The sequence below is a fragment of the Balaenoptera musculus genome, chromosome 12 (genome assembly GCF_009873245.2).
Source record: "Balaenoptera musculus isolate JJ_BM4_2016_0621 chromosome 12, mBalMus1.pri.v3, whole genome shotgun sequence".
NCBI classification, from domain to species: Eukaryota; Metazoa; Chordata; class Mammalia; order Artiodactyla; family Balaenopteridae; genus Balaenoptera; species Balaenoptera musculus.
Window position 1 is genome coordinate 54,647,503 of NC_045796.1, and position 22,139 is coordinate 54,669,641.

Consider the following 22,139-nt stretch of genomic DNA (forward strand, 5'->3'; position numbering starts at 1 on the left):
CCTTCTCATTTATAGGCATATCCCTGCACTTGGAGAGTCATTTCCGAATTCTGCTACACTCCCAGCAGGGAGAGGGGGTCCAGGTGTGCTTCCTCCTCTGGCCTCCAGGATGCTCTCAGCCCTTCACACATGACTACGATCGGGGTTTTCTGCCAGGCGGTGCTGTGGCACCAACCAGTTGCTTTAACCAGCTCATTCATGTGTGCGTGTCTTTGTGTGTGTGTGTGTGTGTGTGTGTATCTATATATTTAAATAAATAATATATTTACGCACACCTACATATAATTTGCAACAGAAACTCCTCCAAGTTTGTGGGTTGTAGATAGCACCATCCCTGGTTTCACCTGGGTGGTACCCATGCTGGAGTGGGTCTCCCACCTGGAAGTCCCTCCTGGGCATTGGACTGCCTGCCTGCCCCACTCCCCAAGGCCTACGCCACCCTATCCCAGAAGTAGTTTCCCCTTCATTTGTTCTCCTGTAGCTCTTATCTTTATCCATGTGATTCATCTGTTTAATCCTATGTTGCCCGTCATGATGTTCTGAATACATATCTATTTAATGAGTAGCTGTATGCATCCTTTTTATTCCTATATGTAAAAATTGTGCTTGTAAAAGGACTTGAGATATTTTGTGGATTAAAGCGTAGTACATATGAGGACAACTTGAAAAAAATTCTTTCTGAAGACAGTGAAGGTAAAGGCATCTCCAGCTCCCAAACTGAGCCACCCTTTGCCAGGTAGCTTTGTTTTTTTGTTGTTGTTGTTGTGGTTGTTTTTTGTAGATTATGGTAAGAACGTTCAACATGAGATCTGCCCTCTGAACAGTGTTTAACGCGTTAAGTACGGTATGACATCGTTAACTACAGGCGCAGTGTTACACAGCAGAGCTCTCGGATTTAATCGTGTTGCATAACTGAAACTTCGCTTTGAAGGTTTCTAATAGTCAAGGCAAAATGAAATGTGAATTGGATTTCTTAGCTTTGAGCAGCTGTTCTTAGAAAAATATTTTCAGACTCATCCATAGCTCTAAACTCTAAACTGGTGATCCTCTTTAAAGGCTCAGCTGCTGGTGTCATTTCATGGGCTTTCAGGTTTCAGTGATTTAATAATATCCTGGAGTGTGACTTTCGATGCTGAGACTCCTGAGGGACAAGGAGAATTTCATTCTCCTCACCCGGCCTCTTTACCATTCTGCAATTCCTCCAGTTTTTCTTTTCTTTATCCTTATACCTCTTCTCCCTTTCCCCCAAATTTGTTCTAATTTTCAGACCCAGAAGCCAGGCTATTAAATCCATAAATGACCAAGAAGGCATTACTGGCATTCTTTGGAACCCTGCATTTCACAAAACCCCTTTACAGAAAATTTGTCCCCGCCTTCATGAAAAGGACTTGCCCAAATTATAAATATGTACATTATGACAGAACTTAGACTTTTAAGAACTTGAACATTGTTTGCATCTAGATACTGGAGTTGGAAGGGTGCAGTCTTTAAATATTGCTCTAGTTAAAGTAATTGACTAACACTTGTGGGTGAGAGGTAGCAAGATTGTATATAATGAGCCTAGTTATTTAGTAGCATTCTTATGGCTGGCTTAATGGTTTTCTGAACATTTTAAATGAGAAAAGCCAGTGTGCCTGCTTTAGTGTGAGATGGGTTCTGCTGCAGCAGTTGTAACTGTACCTGAGAAGCAAAGCAAGATAGAGAAACCATGGGAGGGTGCAGTTCCACCTTTCCAGGGAAAATGAACTGAGGATCTATGACTGATGGACCCGCCGTGGTCCTCCAAGAGCCAGGGTATAAGGCCTAGATGCAGCCTCGTACAAACACAAATCAGAAGGATTAGGGAAACGAAGTCTGCAGGGCTCCCTCCTCAGAGGACCCCCAATGGAAGGGGAAGGGGCCAGCCAAGACCCTCAGTCTGCTGGGGTCTCAGGGTGGGAGCCCTAAGTAGCCAGAATGTTCTGGTGAGGCCCTTCTGGGAAATAGCCAACAAATCTAGACGTGAGCATGCGCTGTGCCCATCTTCTCTGTCCCACTGCCGTTACAGTGGTCGTTCCTGCTCCTTTAGAGACCAGCCATTCCACTTGGCCTTGTCTCTCACTGGACCACCGCCCCGGCTTCCTAACCGGCTTCCCTGTTTCTGCTTTTGCTCCCCTATAGTCTGTTTTCCACCCAGAGCAAGAGTAGTCCTTTGAAAGGGTGAACCAGACTATGTAACTGTCTCCCCGCCCAGTCATAGCTTGTTTGCATTTGGAATGAAGATTGAAACTTCACATCTGCCCACCAGGGCCCACGTGATCTAGCTCCTGCCTGGGTCTCAGTCTCTCTCACTCATCCCCAGCCTCCCTGACCTCCCTACTCTTCTTCTCACCTGCCAAGCTCCTCCGCCCAGGGCCCGGCACCTGCAGTTGCCTTCATTTCCCGTCTTCCCGTCTTTACAGAGCTGCTCCCTCTTGCCTATCAGATCTCAATTCAGAGCCTCAGAAGAGCCTCCCTGGCCATCCTGCTAGAAGTAAGGACACTCCCATCCCAGTGTTGCCCAGGACTGGTGGTGAGTGATGGGTTTCAAATTTCCGTGGGGGCTTTATATTTTTGTTAAAGGTAACGAAGGTGTCACAGCAGTGCCACATTGCTGTGGCGCCCCCCTCCCAGTCCCTGCGCTCACCGTGGGCTGGCAGTAGCGGTTCAGGGGCAGCGCGCGTCGTGGATGCTACTTTGACTAGCAGCTTCGCCCCACGGCTACCCTGTGTGTGTCCTTAGGACTAACTGTTCTCTGCAACCCTCTGGCTTGTGTTTTGTCTCTCCCCGGTAGAATGTTCGCTCCACGATGGCAGGGATCTTGTCTTGGATTTCTCACCCCTCCACCCACCATGCCAGGATCGGTACTGACGCACGCTAGGTTCATATTAAATCCTTGTCGACACTCCAGCACCCTGATGGGCCTGCCCTGCTGAGCCCAGCCCAAGCGGGAGGGGATCAGAGGAAGCCCAGGCTGCCTGCCTTCTCCCCAGCGGGTCTGCTTTGTCTCCACATCCAGTATCAGGCAAGGAGTCGGCCTCGGTCACTGTTACAGTGACTGGAAGAACATGATTCCGCTTCAGCAGTATCGCTCACTCGCTGTGTGGCGCTGGCCGAGTGCCTTCAGTACCACCTGCCTCCCCTTCCACGTCTGTAAAGGAGGCCTGGCGTTTGCTTCGCCCATGAAATCAGGTGATGCTCTTGCACACACTTAGCAATCTCCAGAACGCTGCCCCCGCGTGGCTTCGCAGCTGTGCATTGATTTTGTAACTAAAAAACAAGAGTTAATCTCCTTGTTGACACTTTTTAGTGAGATAGAGTGGGGTCAGCAAACTTTTCCTGTGAAGGGCCACACAGGAAGTATTGTAGATGTGAACCACGTAGGTCACTGCTGGGTTTGCAGCCCGCCCCTCCCCCCCCCCCCACCTGCCCAACAGTTAAAAATATAAAAACTATTCTAAGCTTGAGTGCCATAGGAAAGCAGGCCAGGGCGAGGTTTGCCAGTCCCTCGTGATAAGCAGTTGGAGTTGTATTTCTGTGGGACTCGGTCAATTTTATTTTCTGTTTGAATGAAATAAGAAATGTGACCCATAACAGTTTTATTTCTCTTGAATTGATCCTCTTGCAAAGCTGTTATTCATCATTGTACTCATACCTCACACTCTTTCTCACTTGTTTTCAAGTGCATTGTAAACTTTGAGTTTTAGAACAGCTTTCTCTCAGCACAGAATTGTGGTTCTCCAGGGTGGGGTCAGTGGTTTGTGCAGGAGAGACCGTTTAGAGACCGTTTGGAGCTGGGGTCGGCGCTTAGATCTGGATGAACTCTGATAATAACGCATTTTTGCCTGCCATTCCAAATATAGTAAGTTGTTAATTTCCTGAAGTTTTCTCCTATCAAAAGGGTTTAACCTTTGTATAAACATCTGATTAAACCTTCGATTGAATTTAGAGCTGATACATTTATTCTTGTTTCATTTCTAATAGCCAGATGTGAATTATTATGAAGCCAAGTTTTTATAGTATTATTATAGTATTATAAACTTTCTAACTGCTTAGTTATAAATAGGTTATTCTTGGATACAACTGATCTGTTGTAAAAACTGCTCCTTCCCCTGCTTTTGCTGCCAGGGTCTCCTGATGGCCTGCAGGCCATCTCTTGTTCATCTTATAAACCATTATTGTTGATATACTTATTCAATTCACTTTTCAGTTTTGTTTTAAATATTCTTTAGTTTCAACATTTAGCAAAGTTCTCTGGAGTTGACAAAGGTAGTAGGTCTTAGAAAGATTGTCAAAAACAGAATTGATATGGGACTTCCCTGGCAGTGCAGTGGTTAGGAATCTGCCTGCCAACGCAGGGACACGGGTTCGAGCCCTGGTCCGGGAAGATCCCACTTGCCGTGGAGCAACTAAGCCCGTGTGCCACAACTACTGAGCCTGCGCTCTAGAGCCCGCAAGCCACAACTACTGAAGCCTGCGCCTAGAGCTCCTGCTCCACAACAAGAGAAGCCACCACAATGAGAAGCCCGCGCACTGCAACGAAGAGTAGCCCCCGCTCGCCGCAACTAGAGAAAGCCCGTGCGCAGCAACGAAGACCCAATGCGGCCAAAAAAAAAAGTTGATGAAATAGTACCTAGGTATCTCTAACTTGGTTTCTTTAACTCTGATGTTTGGGGCTCACCAGCTGCTAAGAGGCCTGGAGCCTTGCACAGGGTGAGTGTAGTTTCTTAACAGTGCGTGATCTGAGTAGCTGATACTGTGCTTGGTTAGAGCGTAGATTCAGGAGCTGGCTCTGCCACTTTGCAGCTGCGTGATGTTCGGCACCTTTTTGACCACTCTAAGACTCAGTCTCCCCATCCAGAAAGCTGGGCTAAAACAGAACCTTCTCTATAGGATTATGAGTCCTAAATGAGTTAATACCTGCTTGGTGCATACTTAGTGCCATGGAAGTATTAGTTATTGTTATTTATTGAGGGAAAATATGCTTTCACTGATACATTTTTTAAATCGTTTTTTTCCCGGTTTTATTGAGATATAATTGAGGTACAGCACTGTATAAGTTTAAGTGTAGAGCATAATGATTTGACTTATGTGTATCATGAAATGATTACCAGGACAAGTTTAGTTGACATCCGTCGTCTCCTACAGATATCAAAAGAAAGAAAAACAAATATTTTTTTCCTTGTGATTAGAACTCTTAGGATTTTTCTCTTTTAACAACTTTCATATATATCATATAGCAGTGTTAACTGTAGTCATCGTGTTGTGCATTACATCTCTAGGACTTATTTATCTTAAAACTGGAAGTTTGTGTCTTTTGACCACCTTCATCCAGTTCTACTTCCTTTATCCCCTGCCTCTGGTAACCACAGATTTGATTTTTCTATGAGTTTGGGGCTTTTGTTTTGTTTTATATTTTAAGAATCCACATATGAGTGAGATCATACAGTATTCGTCTTTCTCCATTCAACTTAACGTAATGTCCTCAAGGTCCATCCATATTGTCCCAAATGGCAGAATTTCCTACTTTTTTATGACTGAATAATATTTGATTGTCTATATATATTCCACACCTTTTCTTTACTCATTCATCCATCAGTGGACACTTAGGTTGTTTCCATGTCGTGACTATTGTAAATAATGCTGCTGTGAGCATGGGGGTACAGATATCTCTTCGACATAGTGTTTTTGTTTCCTTAGGATATATTCCCAGGAGTAAAATTGCTGAATCTTGCGGATACATATTAATGGATAACACTCCCCATGGAAAATTTCATGTCTGACTTGCTTTGTTCATTTAAATTTTCTCTCCAGGCTTTTGTGGAGGCCCAGAACAAGATTACTGTGCCATTTCTTGAGCAGTGTCCTATCAGAGGTTTATACAAAGAGAGAATGACTGAATTGTATGACTATCCCAAGTATAGCTGCCACTTCAAGAAAGGGAAAAGGTATGTGAAGTTGCTTTCATTTAATTTTCTTTTTACTTTTCTGATCTAATACGTTCTTAAATTTTACAGTACAAATTCTGAATAACTTATCAGTTTATAAACTTAATTCATTATAAAATCAATTCATTTCTATGCTGGAATATGAGAATAATATTTTTTGGTCTGTTGACCAATTCTTAAAAGAAGGACTAAGAAATTTAGCAGAGATGTGTCCTAGGACGAAATCTAGATTGTAGGAAATGATTGTTGTCTTGTGGCTAGTAATTGGTGAGATAGCAGGATTCATAGACAGCAATGGAGATTTGTTTGCCTCTGAAATTAATTCTCTTTAGCTTATACTACTTGAAAAGACTTTATTATATGCATTTCTTCCATCCAGGAATGGAAATGGGCCAGGATGCAGCACCCATTAATTCACCTCTCTTGTTCCTTGCCCTCTGACACCCACTTAAAACATAGTCTCTTGTTTGCTTTTTAACTCTCTTTGGAACCACTACCACAAATTTACTTTAGAGTTTGTTAGACTTCACTTTCATAGGGATCAGCAAAGTATGATCTGCATGCCAAGCCCTATCTACCCCCTGTTTTGTAAATAAAGTTTAAATGGCACACAGCCATGCCCATTGTTTGTGTGTTATTCAGGGCTGCTTTTGTACAACAACTGCAGAATTGAGTAGTAGCATCAGAGTCTGTATGGTGCACAAAGCTTAATTAATTTGCAGTCTTGCCCGTTACAGAAAAGGTTTGCCCACCCCCTACCCTAGCACCCTGGCTAGGGATGGGAACCAGCACTTCATTTTAGCAAATCTGCTGTCTTCTCCATTGAAAAGAAAAAGTTACTGCTTTATTTGAATATCCGTTTTCATTTTAGGAAATAAAGCAGGCTTTATTTAGCTAATGTGTAGAATTACAATATATTATTTGAATTCCTAAAGCAATTCAGGGAACAAACTCTAGCTACAGGGAGATGGTGGGACTTTCCTCTCTAGTCCCCATGTCCCTGGTATGGCCTGTTGGCAGTTGTACCTTTGTATGTTGTTTTCCTTTTTCTATTTGTTTGTATGTATTTGGTTTTACTCCACAAATAGAAAACTCCATAGCTGAATAAAGACCATATCTGTCCCCCAGGTATTTCTATTTTTACAATACAGGTTTGCAGAACCAACGAGTATTATATGTACAGGATTCCTTAGAGGGTGAAGCCAGAGTGTTCCTTGACCCCAACATACTCTCCGATGACGGCACGGTGGCGCTCCGAGGTGAGGGCTACACAGCCAGGCCCGCGGGAGTCCCGGGGCCCTCGCTCGCAGCTCTGAAAGACCAGACAGAGTGTGGACCGTATTGTAGAACAGACGCACACGCAGTGTCAGGAAAGCTGATTTATGCACGGTAAATTCAGTACACATGGGTAGTCACATCTCCTTCTGATGGCATGAAGCAGGACTAGAGAATAGTTCACACTGGACCTAAATTAGCTTCTAGGGCTTCTGGGATCTTGAAGTATCATCATCACTTTCTGTAGCTTCTCTGAGACCTGTCTATGTTTGGAAAAAAATTAATTCTCTTCTGTAAGAAATTTAAGTTGTACAAAGAATGTTTTAACTATAAATATAAAACAGGAAAGAATATTTATGAAATCTGCTTCCTTGAGGGGTAAAAGTGATGTTTTCAAATTTAGTTAATTGTTAGCATGTTAGAATAAAAAGTATAAAACACAGTCTTGTAGAAATTAGACAACTTGGTACCTTGTCCCCTGAGGATGCAAGTTTAAAAGCTGAATAAATAAGTTTTGCTGTATGCAAAAATATGTACGCACTTGCCGTATGTCTCCGAAATAACTTCCCCCGAGATAACCTCCTCTACGGGCCATGAGATTACCCCAGGTTTGTACCATAAGCACCACTTCTGGGGTAAGGAAGTTGTCTACACTCTGGTTCTGTGGTTTAAAAATTGTACACTCTGAGAATCATCTCTGGCTAGTATTCTAGATGTTTTTAGTTAAATTGGCTCAGCATTTCCTCTGTAGCATCTTGTGTTTTGTAGAAAAAGCATAAGTGTAGGTTCAGCCCTACAGAATTGAGCAGTTGGAATGCTGAAGTCCTGTAACTGATTAGGTAGGAATTAAAGAGGCCTGTTCCAGCAGATCTGTGTGAGAAGACCCTTTTATAAAGGCATTCAGTCATTTAGTGCTTCCCTCCTCCTCTCCCCCAATAGGCTGTGTATGTACATGATGATCTTTAATCTCATTAGTATTGAGAGTAATCAGTATTGGAAATAAGATGCCAGCCAGCTTATTGTGAGTATTCTTCCATGAATTTGATCTTGGAAATGAAGACCAGTTGTGAGTGAATTTAATACACTGATTCTGTGCAGTAATATACCCTAAATAGAAGTTTATTTCATTTTAACCAAGGTCTATCTTGCAACTCATCCAGAGGACTTCATTATAACGGGGTCTCACCTCTCACTTTGATAATTCATTCCAGTAACGTTTTTATGTAATGCTTATCATGTATGGACCCTGATGGATGACAAGGTAAATTAGACATGGGACTTGGTCTCAGTCTTTGAGTTTTCTGAAAATGATATTATAGGGAAGTCACAGTATAGGTAGACATTCAGATTCTTTTGATAGTATATGATTTTTTAAACATATATTTCAAGTCAAAGTGTTTTATTTACATTTTCCCTGAAAATTTTTAAATTATATATAATTTATATAGAGTAAAAAGTGAATATTTACTCCTCATCACATTCTTGACTCTTTTCTGCGTTTATATACATTTGAGCCTGGATACTTTATAGGAATTATAAGTGACTATTAAGAAGGTTTTATGAAATTTTAACCTTATTTTTCACTAGTAGAAGTTCCATGTAAAATAGTAGGAAACCCGTGAAAATAGTTGGGTTTCTTAGGATAATTTTTAACCCCCAGTGAAGTTTAACAGACATCATAAGAGGAAATCTCTAGTGTCAGTATCTGGTACCAAACACTACACATTCCTTATAATCATAAAGCTAATAGAAACATATAAATATTTGTCAAGAAACATTCCACAGTGGTTAGAACATTCTGTGATGGCCCCAAAGAATGGGGGACAGTGCGTTAGTCCATCAGTGGTGTTGCTTTCCTTATTTTTTCACAGTCACTTTTGGAATGTGCACTGCATGAGTCTTTATTGCAAACCCTCAGGCTTCATTTACCTGGGCTTTTAGTTGTCGGATGGTGTGGACATTAATCCTGGAGTGCCAGCAATGCTCAGAAAACGAGGTTGTAAAGAGGGATTTCAAGTAGTTTGGAGTCCATTCCAAAAATTACATAATGGCTCCAGTTTAGTTCTGTTACATTCAGTCATTACTCTAAAAGCAGTTTCCTTACTCCTTTTCCCCCTCCTTCCAAGTATAAATAAAATATGCTGAAAGTCCTAGATGAGCTCTGCTTTTAAATGAACTGCTTATTGAATTATAGAAAAGTTTTAAATGGAAGCATCTTAGTGGTCATATAATCTATTAACTTCATTTTACAGATGAAGAAACTAAGGCCTGGAAAGGTTAAGAAACTTGTCCAAGGTCATAAGGCAAATTCCTGGGAGACCTGGGTGAGCCCCCAGAATTCCTCACAACCAATTGTGTGCTCCTCCTGTTGCCATATTCTGCCTCCATGTGTGACAGAGAGCTTTGCCAGACAGCACAGTGGGCAGTGGGCAAGGCTGGGAGTTGTGTCCCCATGTTCACCATTTGACAATTTCTCATGTGTCCCTTAGGCTATGCATTCAGTGAAGATGGTGAATATTTTGCCTATGGTCTGAGTGCCAGTGGCTCAGATTGGGTGACGATCAAGTTCATGAAAGTCGATGGTGCCAAAGAGCTTCCAGATGTGCTCGAAAGAGTCAAGTTCAGCTGTATGGCCTGGACCCACGATGGGAAGGGAATGTTCTACAATGCATACCCACAACAGGATGGGAAAAGTGATGGTAGGTTGAGACTTCAGATGAAGCACCTTTTTCATGAAATGAAGCGTGACTTCACATGACTAAAGAAAGAAGCTAAACCCTGCATAGAGGTTGCTTGGTCTAGAATCATGTTTCCTCGAAGGACGTTGTATCTGTTAGCATAGTTGTGTAACAGGTCCTGCCAAAACTTTGTGGTTCAGAATAACGACCATTTATTTTCGCTGTGAGTCTGCAGGTTGGCCAGGCAGTTCTTCTGGGCTTAGCTGAATTCTATCATGTATCTGTGATGACCTGCTGGTCAGTTGACTGATCTTAGCGTGACTTTTTCACATGTCTGGGGCGTCAATTCTGCTCCATGTGGTCTCTCATTCTCTAGCAGGCCAGTCCAGGCTTGGCAGCTCAGCAGGATTCCAAGGGGGAGAGCTGAAAGGCACGACTTCTTTGATGCCTGGGCTTTCTATTGGAACATCACTTCACTGCATTCTTTTGGCCAAAGCAAGTCACAGGACCAACTGCTTTTCAAGGTGTTGGGAGAGAGATACAGGGAACTGTGAAAAATTGGGGCCATTTTTATTGCTGTCCATTCTTCACAGACGCATTCTTTCTCCCAAGGGGATCATGGAGAAGATGGATTTTTTTTAACAAAACCAACTTATTTAATGATGTTGAGTGATGATAAAATTTTGCAGGGATCACATCTCTTTCTCTGCTCAGAAGTTACAGGTCACCTGTTGGTCACACTCGTCTTGACACTTTTGTCCTTGTTAACTTCCAGGACACACCTTTGTTCTCCGCCTCAATTGCACAAAGATCCTATTGTGTGCAAGTGGTCCCTCTTTCTTCTCCCCTTCACCTGTCACCTTCCCAGGCAGGAAGGGCCCCGTAGCTTGTACCTTGCTGGTACAAGCTGTCGACATCATCTTCTTTATGCTACTCCATATTTCCATGTGGTGTACAGCATTTTCATGTTGTCTTGGTTGATCTTTACAGGTGGGTTACCATTCCCTTTGCTAGAGATTTGGAGCTGGGGTGCAGAGTCTCAGTTACTTGTTGCAGGGCCTAGAGCTGGCAGGAAGCACGGCTAGTCCAGTGCTTTCTCCTGCACATGCTGTCCCCTTATCATGAATTGCTGTATCTTTGTCATCTTCAGATAGGCTTTCTTTTCTCTTTTCCCCCCAGTTGAGTTGGGAATAAGGCTATAATGCTTTTCATCTCTTTCAGCTGCATTTATCAATAGCTTTTGCTGCCTTTGATTAGATTCTGTAGTACCTTTTTCTTAGTTCACCAATGAACTACAAGAGGAGCTAAGAGTAGGCTTTTTATTCAAGGATGTTGGCTAAAGAAAGACCTCTGTGCTCTGTACACTGAATTAGCTGCCTGTATTAAGAGTGCTGCTGAGTTAGAAAATGTTGGCTGTTTCCAAGTTCTAGGAGACCAAAAAAGTATATAACTGGCCGTTTCTTGTTAGAGAACAGTGTTATTAAGTTAACTTGTGAAAAACATGGAAATTATTATTTAGCCTTAATTTCCATTGGCAGAAATAGTAATAATTAGTAATTGTGGTTGATTTAAGAAAGCTAGCATCTTCTCCCAGCTGTAATTTTGCTGTCCTTTTGTTCGGAAGACCTCAACAGCCTTTCAGGTTGTGTGGTGGAAGGACTTATGAATGAGGCTAAGCAATGCTGGCTGTGTGCTTGTTACCAGTGTTCCTGGAAAACCCATGGAAAATCACCAAGTAAAGCTTTTTTTTTTTAATGTTATGGTATTATCTTCCTTTTTTTCTTCATTGAAGAAAATCAGCCTCCAAAATCAGCAAATATATGTGATTATTTCCAGGGTGATACCCAACTGATACTTAACTCTCTCTCTTTTTTTTTAATAGATTTAATCTTTTAGAGCAGTTTCAGGTTCACAGCAGAACTGAGCATAAGGTACCAAGATTTCCCATACACCCTCTGCCCCTCACACATGCATAGCGTCCCCCATTATCAGCATCCCCACCAGAGGGTACGGGAGATGAGCCTGCACGGACACATCATAATCACCCCAAATCCACAGTTTACATTAGAGTTCACTCGTGGTGTTGTACATTCCGTGGGTTTGGACAAACATATAATGATATATATCTACCATTGTAGTATCATAGAGTGTTTTCACTGCCTTAATAATCCTGTGTTCCACCCATACATCCTTCCCTCCCCTGCCAGCCCCTGGCAACCACTGATCTTTTTTACTATCTCTATAGCTTTGCCTTTTCCAGAATGTCATGTAGTTGGAATCATACAGTATATAGCCTTTCAGATTGGCTTCTTTCACTTAGTAATGTGCAGTTAAGTTTTTTCCATGTGTTTTTATGGCTTGATAAAAACACTAAAAAACATTATTTTACCATTAAATAATATCCCATTGTCTAGATGTACTATAGTTTGTTTATCCATTCACCTCTGAAGGACATCTTGGTGGCTTCCAAGTTTTGGCGATTATGAATAAAGCTGCTGTTAACATCCGTGTACAGCTTTTTGTGTGGATGTCAGTTTTCAACTCATTTGGGTAAATACCAAGGAGCACAGTTCCTGTATCATAACAGTATGTTTAGTTTTGTAAGAAACTGCCAAACTGTCTTCCCAAGTGGCTGTACCATTTGCATTCCCACCAGCAATGAATGAGAGTTCCTGTTGTTCCACATCTTGGCCAGCATTTGGTGTTTTGAGTGTTCTGGGTTTTGGCCATTCTAACAGGTGTGTAGTGGTATCTCATTGCTTTAATTTGCAGTTCCTTGATGACATATGCTGAGGAGCATCTTTTCACATGCTTATTTTCCATTCGTATTTCTTCTTTGGTGAGGTTAAGATCTGTTAAGATCTCTGGCCCATTTTTTTAATTGAGTTCTTCATTTTCTTATTGTTGAGTTTTAAAAGTTCTTTGTATATTTTGGATAACAGTCCTTTATCAAATATTTGCTTGTCTTTTCATTCTCTTGACAGTGTCTTTTCGTGGAACAGAAGGTTTTAATTTTAATGAAGTTTGGCTTATCAGTTATTTCTTTCATGGATTATGCTTTCAGTGTTGTATCTAAAAAGTCATCGCCAAATCCAAGGTCATCTAGATTTTCTCCTGTGTTATCTTCTAGGAGTTTTATAATTGCATTTACATTTTTAGGTCTGTGATCCATTTTGGGTTAATTTTTGTGAAGTGTATAAGGTCTGTGTCTTGATTCATTTTTTGCATGGGGTTGCCCAGTTGTTCCAGAACCATTTGTTGAAAAGACTGTCTTTTCTACATCGTATTGCCTTTGTTCCTTTATCAAAGATCAGTTGACTGTATTTATGTGGGTCTGTTTCTGGGCTCTCTACTCTGTTCCCTTGATCTATTTGTCTATTTTGCTAATACCACACTGTCTTGATTATTTATAATAAATGTTGAAGTCAGGTAGTGTCTGTTCTCCACCTTTGTTTTCTTCCTTCAGTATTGTGTTGTCTCTTCTGGGTTTTTTGCCTCTCCACGTAAACTTTAGGATCAGTTTGTCCATATCCACAAAATAACTTGCTGGGATTTTGATTGGGATTGCATTGCATCTGTAGATTAAGTTGAAAAGAACGGTCATCCAGACAATATTGAGTATTTCTGTCCATAATGTATTGAGTATGTTTTTCCATTTATTTAGTTATTCTTTGATTTCTTTCGTCAGTTTTGTAGTTCTCCTGTAGACCTTACACATATTTTATTAGATTTATACCTAAGTATTTCATTTTGGGGGCTGCTAATGTAAATGGTACTGTGTTTTTAATTTCAAATTCCACTTGTTCATTGTTAGTATATAGGAAAGTGATTAACTTTTGTATATTAACCTTGTATCCTACAGTCCCGCAACCAGATACTTAGCTTTTTAAATATTTCTAGCATTGTACAGTATGGGAGGAATAGGTTTTCTTAAAATTGTCAGCTGCATTTCAGTGTACGTTTTTAATTCCTTTAGGCACAGAAACATCCACCAATCTCCACCAAAAGCTCTGCTACCATGTCTTGGGGACTGATCAGTCAGAAGATATTTTGTGTGCTGAGTTTCCTGATGAGCCTAAGTGGATGGGTGGAGCTGAGGTATTGTTCTACCCTGAGATTTTACCCACAAACACCATCTCTCTTGGATTGTGTATATAAATATTCTTCTTATGTGGTGATCTTTACAGATGGTGGAAGTCCTTTGAGTGAATATTCTTTTGTTAAAAATATTAGTACTCAAATGGACTCTTAATAATGAAGGTGATAAATCTTTTAACTGTAATCTCAACATAAAAATCTTAATACTAAAAGTAATACATGCTTATGGTAAAATTGTAAAAGTACAAAATAACATAAAGTAAAACATGAACATTTCAACACTTGGAATCCTAATTCTCAGAGGTGAGGAGAGCTTCCTTCCAAAGCTTTTCTTTGTATACACAGGTGAGAATGTGGGGGGAGAGAGAGTGTGTGTGTTTTTCTTTTTTACACAAGTGTGCTCTTCATGCCTCTTGTTCTCTTGTTTTTACATTAAAATATGTATCCTTTGGATATTTATGCGTCTCATAGGTGGTTCATACGTTCCTTAGGGGTGTTGATAATAACCAACCTCTGTTGAAGTGATACGTCTTTGTAGTTGCAGTCCCAGATTTTATTCTGTATCTTGCGAATCACCTGTGAAAAAACTTAGAGGTCCTTAGAGTAAGAATTGGACTCTTGTTAGCTCATTTCTGGGTACTAAGAAATATATATATATATATATATATATATGTTTTTTTTTTTTTAAGAAAGAAAAGCATTCTGAATGTTTTCATATAGGTGGGCTATCATCCCATTTTTAGTGGGAATGAGGAATCCACTAGAAACTTTTTAGCCCATTGAGCCTCTTACCCCTTCTCGGGGTTACAATTAGAACTTTGGTAAGAACTGGGTATTTTAGATTTGAACTTCTGTGCATGGGTCTGATTCATTGGGGGATAGAATATGAATCCACGGTTTTTTAGTCCACGTGCGTTACTATACCTTATTCCAAATTGTCCTTTTATTTATTTTGATTCTCTAGAACCGTAGTTGGCAGCCTACTGCCCTCAGCCGAAATCTGGCCAGCTGCCTGCTTTTGTAGATTGGGTTTTGCTGGAGCACGGTCACGCCCATTTGTTTACTTGTCTGTGGCTGCTTTCAAGCTGCCACAGCAGACTTAACTAGTTGCCACAGAAGGAGGCCCTGAAAGCTGAAAATATTTACTTTCTGGCCCTTAATAGAAAAGGTTTGCCAGACTTTAATGCAGTATGTTAAAAGTGAATTTATAAGACTTGCATATTATTGCCTGAAACTGTGCCCTTTTTTCATACTTCTTCTTCCCCACCCTACAAGCGTTTCTTGTGTAGTTACTGTTGTCATTTTTCCCACATTTGTTTTTCATGGCTTTTCTGACTTTATTTGTCAATTGTTTCTACTAAGTTTTCTTCTTAGTCCAACTTCTCATACCTGAGGCTTCTGCATTCCGCAGATAGTAGGTATTTATTTATAAAATAATACACATTTTTATGTGTATCTGAGTGAAGCAGTTAGGGGAGGTAAATATGCTACCAAAAAAAATTTGTAATGTTAGGTCATGTGTTTCTTTTCACCTTTTTGGGGGGAAAGATGTTGATGGGGAAACATTACAGCAGACCTGTTTTAATCAAGGTAAAATTATATGGTTGATAAAATGAAATACAACTGAAAATAAGTGCCAGAATAACTGATCTATTTTAGCATATTAGTCTAAAAGAAAACAAGCTTCACAGTAGAATACACGTGTAACTAGTTGCTCAGATATCTTTATTAGCATTTGGTTGAAACAGCTAGTTTTTTGTTTTTTTTTTACTTCTTAAAATCATGGTAAAATATAGCTAACATAAAACTTATCAGTTTAATCGTCAACATAAAGTTTATGAGTTTAATCATTTATAGAGTTCAGTGGCATTAAGTACATTCACATTATTGTGCAAGCATCACCCCCGTCTGTCTCCAGAACTTTTTTCATCTTGAGAAACTGAAGCCCTGAACCCATGAAGTGATAGCTCTGCATCTCCTCTTCCACGCAGTCCCTGGTAACCACATTCTACTTTCTGTCTCTATGTATCTGACCGTTCTAGGTACCTCATGTAAATGTCATTGTATAGTATTTGTCCTTTTGTGACTATTTCACTTAGCATAACATCTTCAAGGTTTATTTCCGTGTTGTACCATGTGTCAGAATTCCCTTCCTTTTAAAAACTGAATAATATTCCATTGTGTGCATATACATTTTGTTTATCCAGTCATCCGTCAATGGACACTTGGGGTGTTTCCACAGCATTATTGTGAATAATGCTGCTGTGAGCCGCCAGTTTTTTAAAATACAGTGGAAACATAGCTTGTATGCATTTAAAATATATGTATATTCAATTCTGCTACTAGGCAACTGAAAAGAAAAGCAAATTTAAATAGTTTGGGTGATCCTTTTACCATTCACTCAGTAGATATTCACTCTTCGTAACTTGTCTAATATAATCTTTACCATAACCGTGGGAGGGCGGTGATCATTCCATTGCATGGACAAAGTGAAATACCTGTGAGGGTGATTAACTTGCAGGTCCATGGCTGGAACTGCCTGCTGGGTATGCTACACCCACAACCTGTATCTTCTTAACCTCCAGCACTCTGCCTCCCTCGTCAAAAGGTAAGAAGTTGTGTGAAAACAGCAGGAATGACCATTTAAAGAATGGCAGTAAATGAAGAGATGCATCTGTATTGCACACAAGCAATAAATGAAGTTGTTAAAAAAAAAAAAAAAAAACAAAGCTAATGGGATGTGTACAGTGAGTCCTAAGGAACTTTATACTAGATCAGGGCCCTGATGAGCAAATGATACAGTGGAAGTCTGTAAGCAAACCAGTAGGCTTAGTAGACACAAACTGGGTATAGATTTCATTAAGCTGTATTCCAGCTGCTTGGGGGGTCTTGTTAGACGTCACCCAGTGGCCAGGGTTAGTTGGGCAGGGTCTGTTGAGAGGACCTTCTTGCTATGTGGAAGAGCAACTTTGTCACTTAAACATGGGTGCTATAGTTCTGAGCCTTCAGAAGCCTCAGGTATGCCCTGAAATTGATTCAGTTCCAGGTCAGAAAAATCTAGGTCGTGCAAAAAGTCGTGATGTACGAGTTTCTTGTACCTGTCAAGGAAGTGTGATAAAGCCCATGGGGGTCCAAGAAGCTGGTGTGCTGTCGGCTGGCTGGACCAGAAGCGCCCACGCCTGGTGTACGAATGAGTGCTCAGGGCATTCACTGGAAGTGAAGCAGACGGTTTCCTAACAGGCTTTATTTAGTGACCCACACCTTAGAGAAAAGCAGTAGTCCTGATCATAACCGCACACCAAATGCACGTGCTGCGGTTGTTGCTTTTAGGATCGTCATTTTGAATCTGGTATTTCGTGAATACACTCACTTAACAGTGTCTCTGAATGGAGGGCCAGCACTATCATGATGGGGGTGTACTGGAGCAGGAATCAGGAGATGTTAATTCTAGTCCTGTCTGTGTGGCCTTGGGCAAGTCACGTCATCTCTCCAAGTCTGTTCACCTAAGTTTCCTTCAGAGCCTTTTTCAGTCTGTGGATGGAGGATTTATCGCAGCATCTCATAGACCCTGGAGGGTTGGGCTTTGTGGGTGTGGCTGAGTGAGTGGATGTCTCTGAATTTCTTGGGTGCGCTGCCCTCCTCCTCCCTTTTGGCTGCCGCAGTCCAGGTTCACTGAGGACTTCCCTTTATATCCTAGATGCTATCTCCTCGTGACTCATCTCCTTCCTTCACAGATACCTCCTCTGCCTTCCTACATGGACAGGTCCTTCTTGCCTTGAGCCGCCCGTCAAGTTACTATCACGAAGCAGCTTTAGTTTTCCCACTGTGGCCTAGGACATCTCTCCCCTGGACAGCATCTTCCACCCGGCAGAACCCATAGCCTTCTGGACACTTTAGAGTATTTGAACTGTTACTAAAGGTCCATTGCAGCTCAAAACAAAATATCAACTCTCCGATGTACTTGCTTCTTCCCTCTCCCCAGCTCAGGTTTCGTGAGCACGTGGGGGACTAGCAGGTGGGGTAGGTAATATTTGTTCCCTAGACTTGGACATGAGTAGTCATAGTGGCTTTGTTCATGATAGCCCCAAACTGGACACACCCCAAGTATCCATTAACAAGTGCATGAGTGAATAAACTGTGGTACATCCCTATGATGGAATACTGGTCAGCAGTAAAAAGGAATGAACTATTTTTTTTTAAATTTTATTTTATTGAAGTATAGTTGATTTACAATGTTGTGTTAGTTTCTGGTGTACAGCAAAAATGATTCAGTTACACATATATATATAATAGTTTGCATATGCTAATCCCAAACTCCCAATCCATCCCTCCCCTCCCCTCCCTTCCCCTTGGCAGCCACAAGTCTGTTCTCTAGGTCCATGATCTGTTTCTGTTTTGTAGAAAATTTCATTTGTGTCATGTTTTAGATTCCACATGTAAGTGATATCATATGGTATTTGTCTTTCTCTTTTTGACTTCACTTAGTATGATAATCACTAGGTCCATCCATGTAGCTGCAAATGGCATTATTTCATTCTTTGTTATGGTTGAGTAATATTCCATTGTATATGTACACCACATCTTTTTTTTTTTTTTCACAGAAGTGTGCTGCATGATCTTCTTTTTTTTTTTCACACACACACACACCGTATTTTATTTTTACAAGAGATAAATAGACTGACACCAAGCATTGTAAATGGATGACCACAACAAAAGCAACAATGATTGCAATTACCAAACACGAAACACACTCATGCTATGTCATAATATTGACATTCAGTCCATTAATCCTCCACTGTAACAGCTCCTTTACTTTGCAGTGAAAATTGATTTGTATATTCTTTGCCTCTGAGTCCTTGTGGAATTTTTTTTTTTTAATTCAAACAGAAAGTCACAAAAATTATAATCATCCTCATCAGTTCACTCAGTCCCATGTAATTAACTTTTTTTTTCATCTTGATCTTTTGTTAGCACTTTTATGAGTTCATCAGTTTTTCATTAGAGTTCTGGAAATGCTTATTCATTCAGTTCAGCAGTACAGTCAGTTACCAGAAACCTGTACTTGTCAGAGTCTTTTCCATGAATTCCTTGAAGATGAAACCCTTTTATATGAACATATTTGCAAAAGCATCACAGTACACCCAGAATTGTCTGTAAATGACAAAAGACTTAAAAATGACCACGGTTAAAGATTTGATGAAAGTTCATAATAATGCAATTGACAAGGAAGTTTAGTTATTTCTGCACCACATCTTCTTTATCCATTCATCTCTCAGACATTTAGGTCGCTTCCATGTCTTGGCTATTGTAAATAGTGCTGCTGTGAACATTGGGGTGCATGTATCTTTTCAAATTATAGTTTTGTCTGACTATATGGCCAGGAGTGTGATTGCTGGATCATAAGGCAATTCTGTTTTTAGTTTTTTTGAGGAACTTCCATACTGTTTTCCATAGTAGCTGCACCACTATGGGAATGAACTAGTGATACACTCAACAGGAGGGATGAATCTCAGAGTAATTATGCTCCGTGAAAGAAGCTAGAAAAGAAAGAGTACACAGTATTTGATTCCATTTATATAACACTCTAGAAAATGCAAAGTAGTCTATAATGGCACAAAGCAGATCAGTGGTTGCTTGGGAATTGGGGGATGGGAACAGGAAGGAGGGAATATAAAGGGGCAGGAGGCAACTGGCGGATGGTCAGACTGAAAGGTTGGAATTTAAGTTTTACGGGGGGCGGGGGAGGGGGCAGGGGAGTGGCCATTCTGAGCAGTGACAAGATTGCCTGCTACCTCCCCTCAGCCATTCATCGTGTTTTAGTTTCTACGGTGGCCGTGCAGGGGGAGGAGTTGGAGAAGGGGAACAGGATTTTTGCTCATCCGGAGCTGTTTGTCCATGTCTCCTGGCAGCTTGTGGTCATGAGGGGTGTCTAGGTACCAGCTCTTTGTGATCCTTTTGTAGTGAGATCCCCTCGACTCTGGGAACCTCTGTACTTTGTCGTTCCCTCGTGTGGACAGTAAACTCTCTGGCTGACCTTTTGCATCGTCCTCCCTTCCCCTCAAAGCTTCTACTGCCAGCAGGATTCCCTTGAGGTTCATGCCTCTCTGGCACCCCGTTTTCCATCCTTTTTCAGCAGGCTCCTTTCCAGATGACTGGAGTCCAGCTACCTTCCTGGTGCCTCTTGTTCCAGGGGAAGCCACGTCCGTGGGTCGCTCCATCCTGGACGTGCAGGCAGTGTTCACCACTGCCCTCCTCACCTGCCAGCCCAGGGCCTCCTGCCCTTGGTCCCTCCTGCACCTCCAGCTGCTGTGCCCCTGGGGGTAACGTGAAACACATACCTGGCATTGGGCTTGGAGGGGCAGTGATGTCAGTTATTATGTAAGATAGACTGTGCGCTTTCAGATGGAGGGCAGGATTGTGGGAGGATAGAAATAATCATGTTTTAGAAGGTTCTTTTGGACAAAAAAAGTCTATTTTAAAGTGACTTGTAGAGCATTTGGAGGAAAAAAACCCCACAAAGCAAGCATTTTGAGGCACTTTTCCCAGCAGAGGGTGCTCTAGAGTGTAGATTCTGAAAATATATCAAGTCCCTTTAGAAAGGATTAAGAAGAAAATGCCCAGCCTCTTTGTGATTATCTAGCTGAATCCTACGCTGAGAACCTAATTTTATTGTACAGAGGTAATCTTGATCTTAATATTTATCACATATCCCCATAAACCATCTTTATATGTTCACTGTGATCCCTAGTAATTAAAATATACATATACAGCTGACCCTTGAACAGTGCAGGGGTTAGGGGTGCTTATAACTTATCGTCCCTTTATATATGCGGTTCCTCCGTATCCACTATTCCACATCCACAGATTCAACCAACTCTGAACCCGTAGCATTTCCTACTGAAAAAAATCTGTGTGTAAGCGGACCCAAGTTGTTCAAGGGTCAACTGTGTTTGTGTACACATTTATGTATATTACATATATAGGAACTTGTACACATTTATGTGTGTTACATATATATGAACATCACCTAATGCTTGACTCATGGTGGGCACTCAGAATGTTAATTTCTTTTTTTTTTTTTTAAATTTATTTATTTATTTATTTATTTATTTTTGACTGTGTTGGGTCTTCGTTTCTGTGCGAGGGCTTTCTCTAGTTGCGGCGAGCGGGGGCCGCCCTTCATCACGGTGCGCGGGCCTCTCACTATCACGGCCTCTCCCGTTGCGGGGCACAGGCTCCAGACGCGCAGGCTCAGTAGTTGTGGCTCACGGGCCCAGTTGTGGCTCCGCAGCATGTGGGATCCTCCCAGACCAGGGCTCGAACCCGTGTCCCCTGCATCGGCAGGCAGACTCTCAACCACTGCGCCACCGGGGAAGCCCCAGAATGTTAATTTCTGTACTCCCCCTTCCCCCGCTGAGGCTCACGCACACAAAGACCCTGTAGACGCTGGTGCACCCAGCGTTGCCTTACAGAGCATACGAACAAAAGTCAGATGTCCCTCAGGAAACTCTGCCTCACCTGCCGCTTTCTTGTTGGATGGTTTCCGCTTGAGCAGTGTTGCTCGGCTGCCCTCTTCCTGGTCGGCACAGTTCATGCATTTACTCCCCAAATACCTAGAAGCCCTTATTACCTCGGGTCCGCCACTGTGCCGGGGCCAGCTGGTACTCAGGAGCAGAGATGGGCAGGCTCTGGCCCTGATGGAAGATGTTTTGGCTGTAGTAAACTATTCTATATAAACATTTTTAAGTAACACATAGAGGCTTGGGGGCCCATGACAGAATTCCCACCACGTTCAGTTTGTGTTTCATTCTAAAGACACCGTTGTCCTCTTGACCTTAACTTCGGCGCTTGAACCTGAGGCTGCCAGCATGTGTTCTGATTGGTGACCCTTCACCCTGCTGTCCCAGGGAGTCCTGCACTTGCACTGGCTCCTGGAGACTGATTCCTTCTGTTCATCACAGGAGTGGCAGTCCTTGTATCAGTCCCAGGGGGACTCGTCCCTGGACTGTGTGTGTCCGAGGCTCACGGCCCACGTCCTCTCTTTCCCCAGCACTGCATGAAGTGATAATCTCCATCAGGCTGATGGGCACGCAGGGACATCTCAGAGCATGGTGGGGAAGGC

General features: G+C 41.8%; 1 protein-coding gene across 2 annotated transcripts in view; it reads left to right on the plus strand.

The window, feature by feature from the left end:
- Positions 1-22,139, plus strand: part of LOC118905182 (prolyl endopeptidase) — a 138,013-nt gene that overhangs the window by 20,474 nt on the left and 95,400 nt on the right. For both annotated transcript variants that reach the window (XM_036871667.1, XM_036871668.1), the window contains exons 3-6: positions 5,833-5,966; positions 7,095-7,225; positions 9,731-9,940; positions 13,896-14,017. In XM_036871667.1, the coding sequence (XP_036727562.1) occupies positions 5,833-5,966; positions 7,095-7,225; positions 9,731-9,940; positions 13,896-14,017 (597 nt within the window). The remainder of the gene's footprint in view (positions 1-5,832; positions 5,967-7,094; positions 7,226-9,730; positions 9,941-13,895; positions 14,018-22,139) is intronic.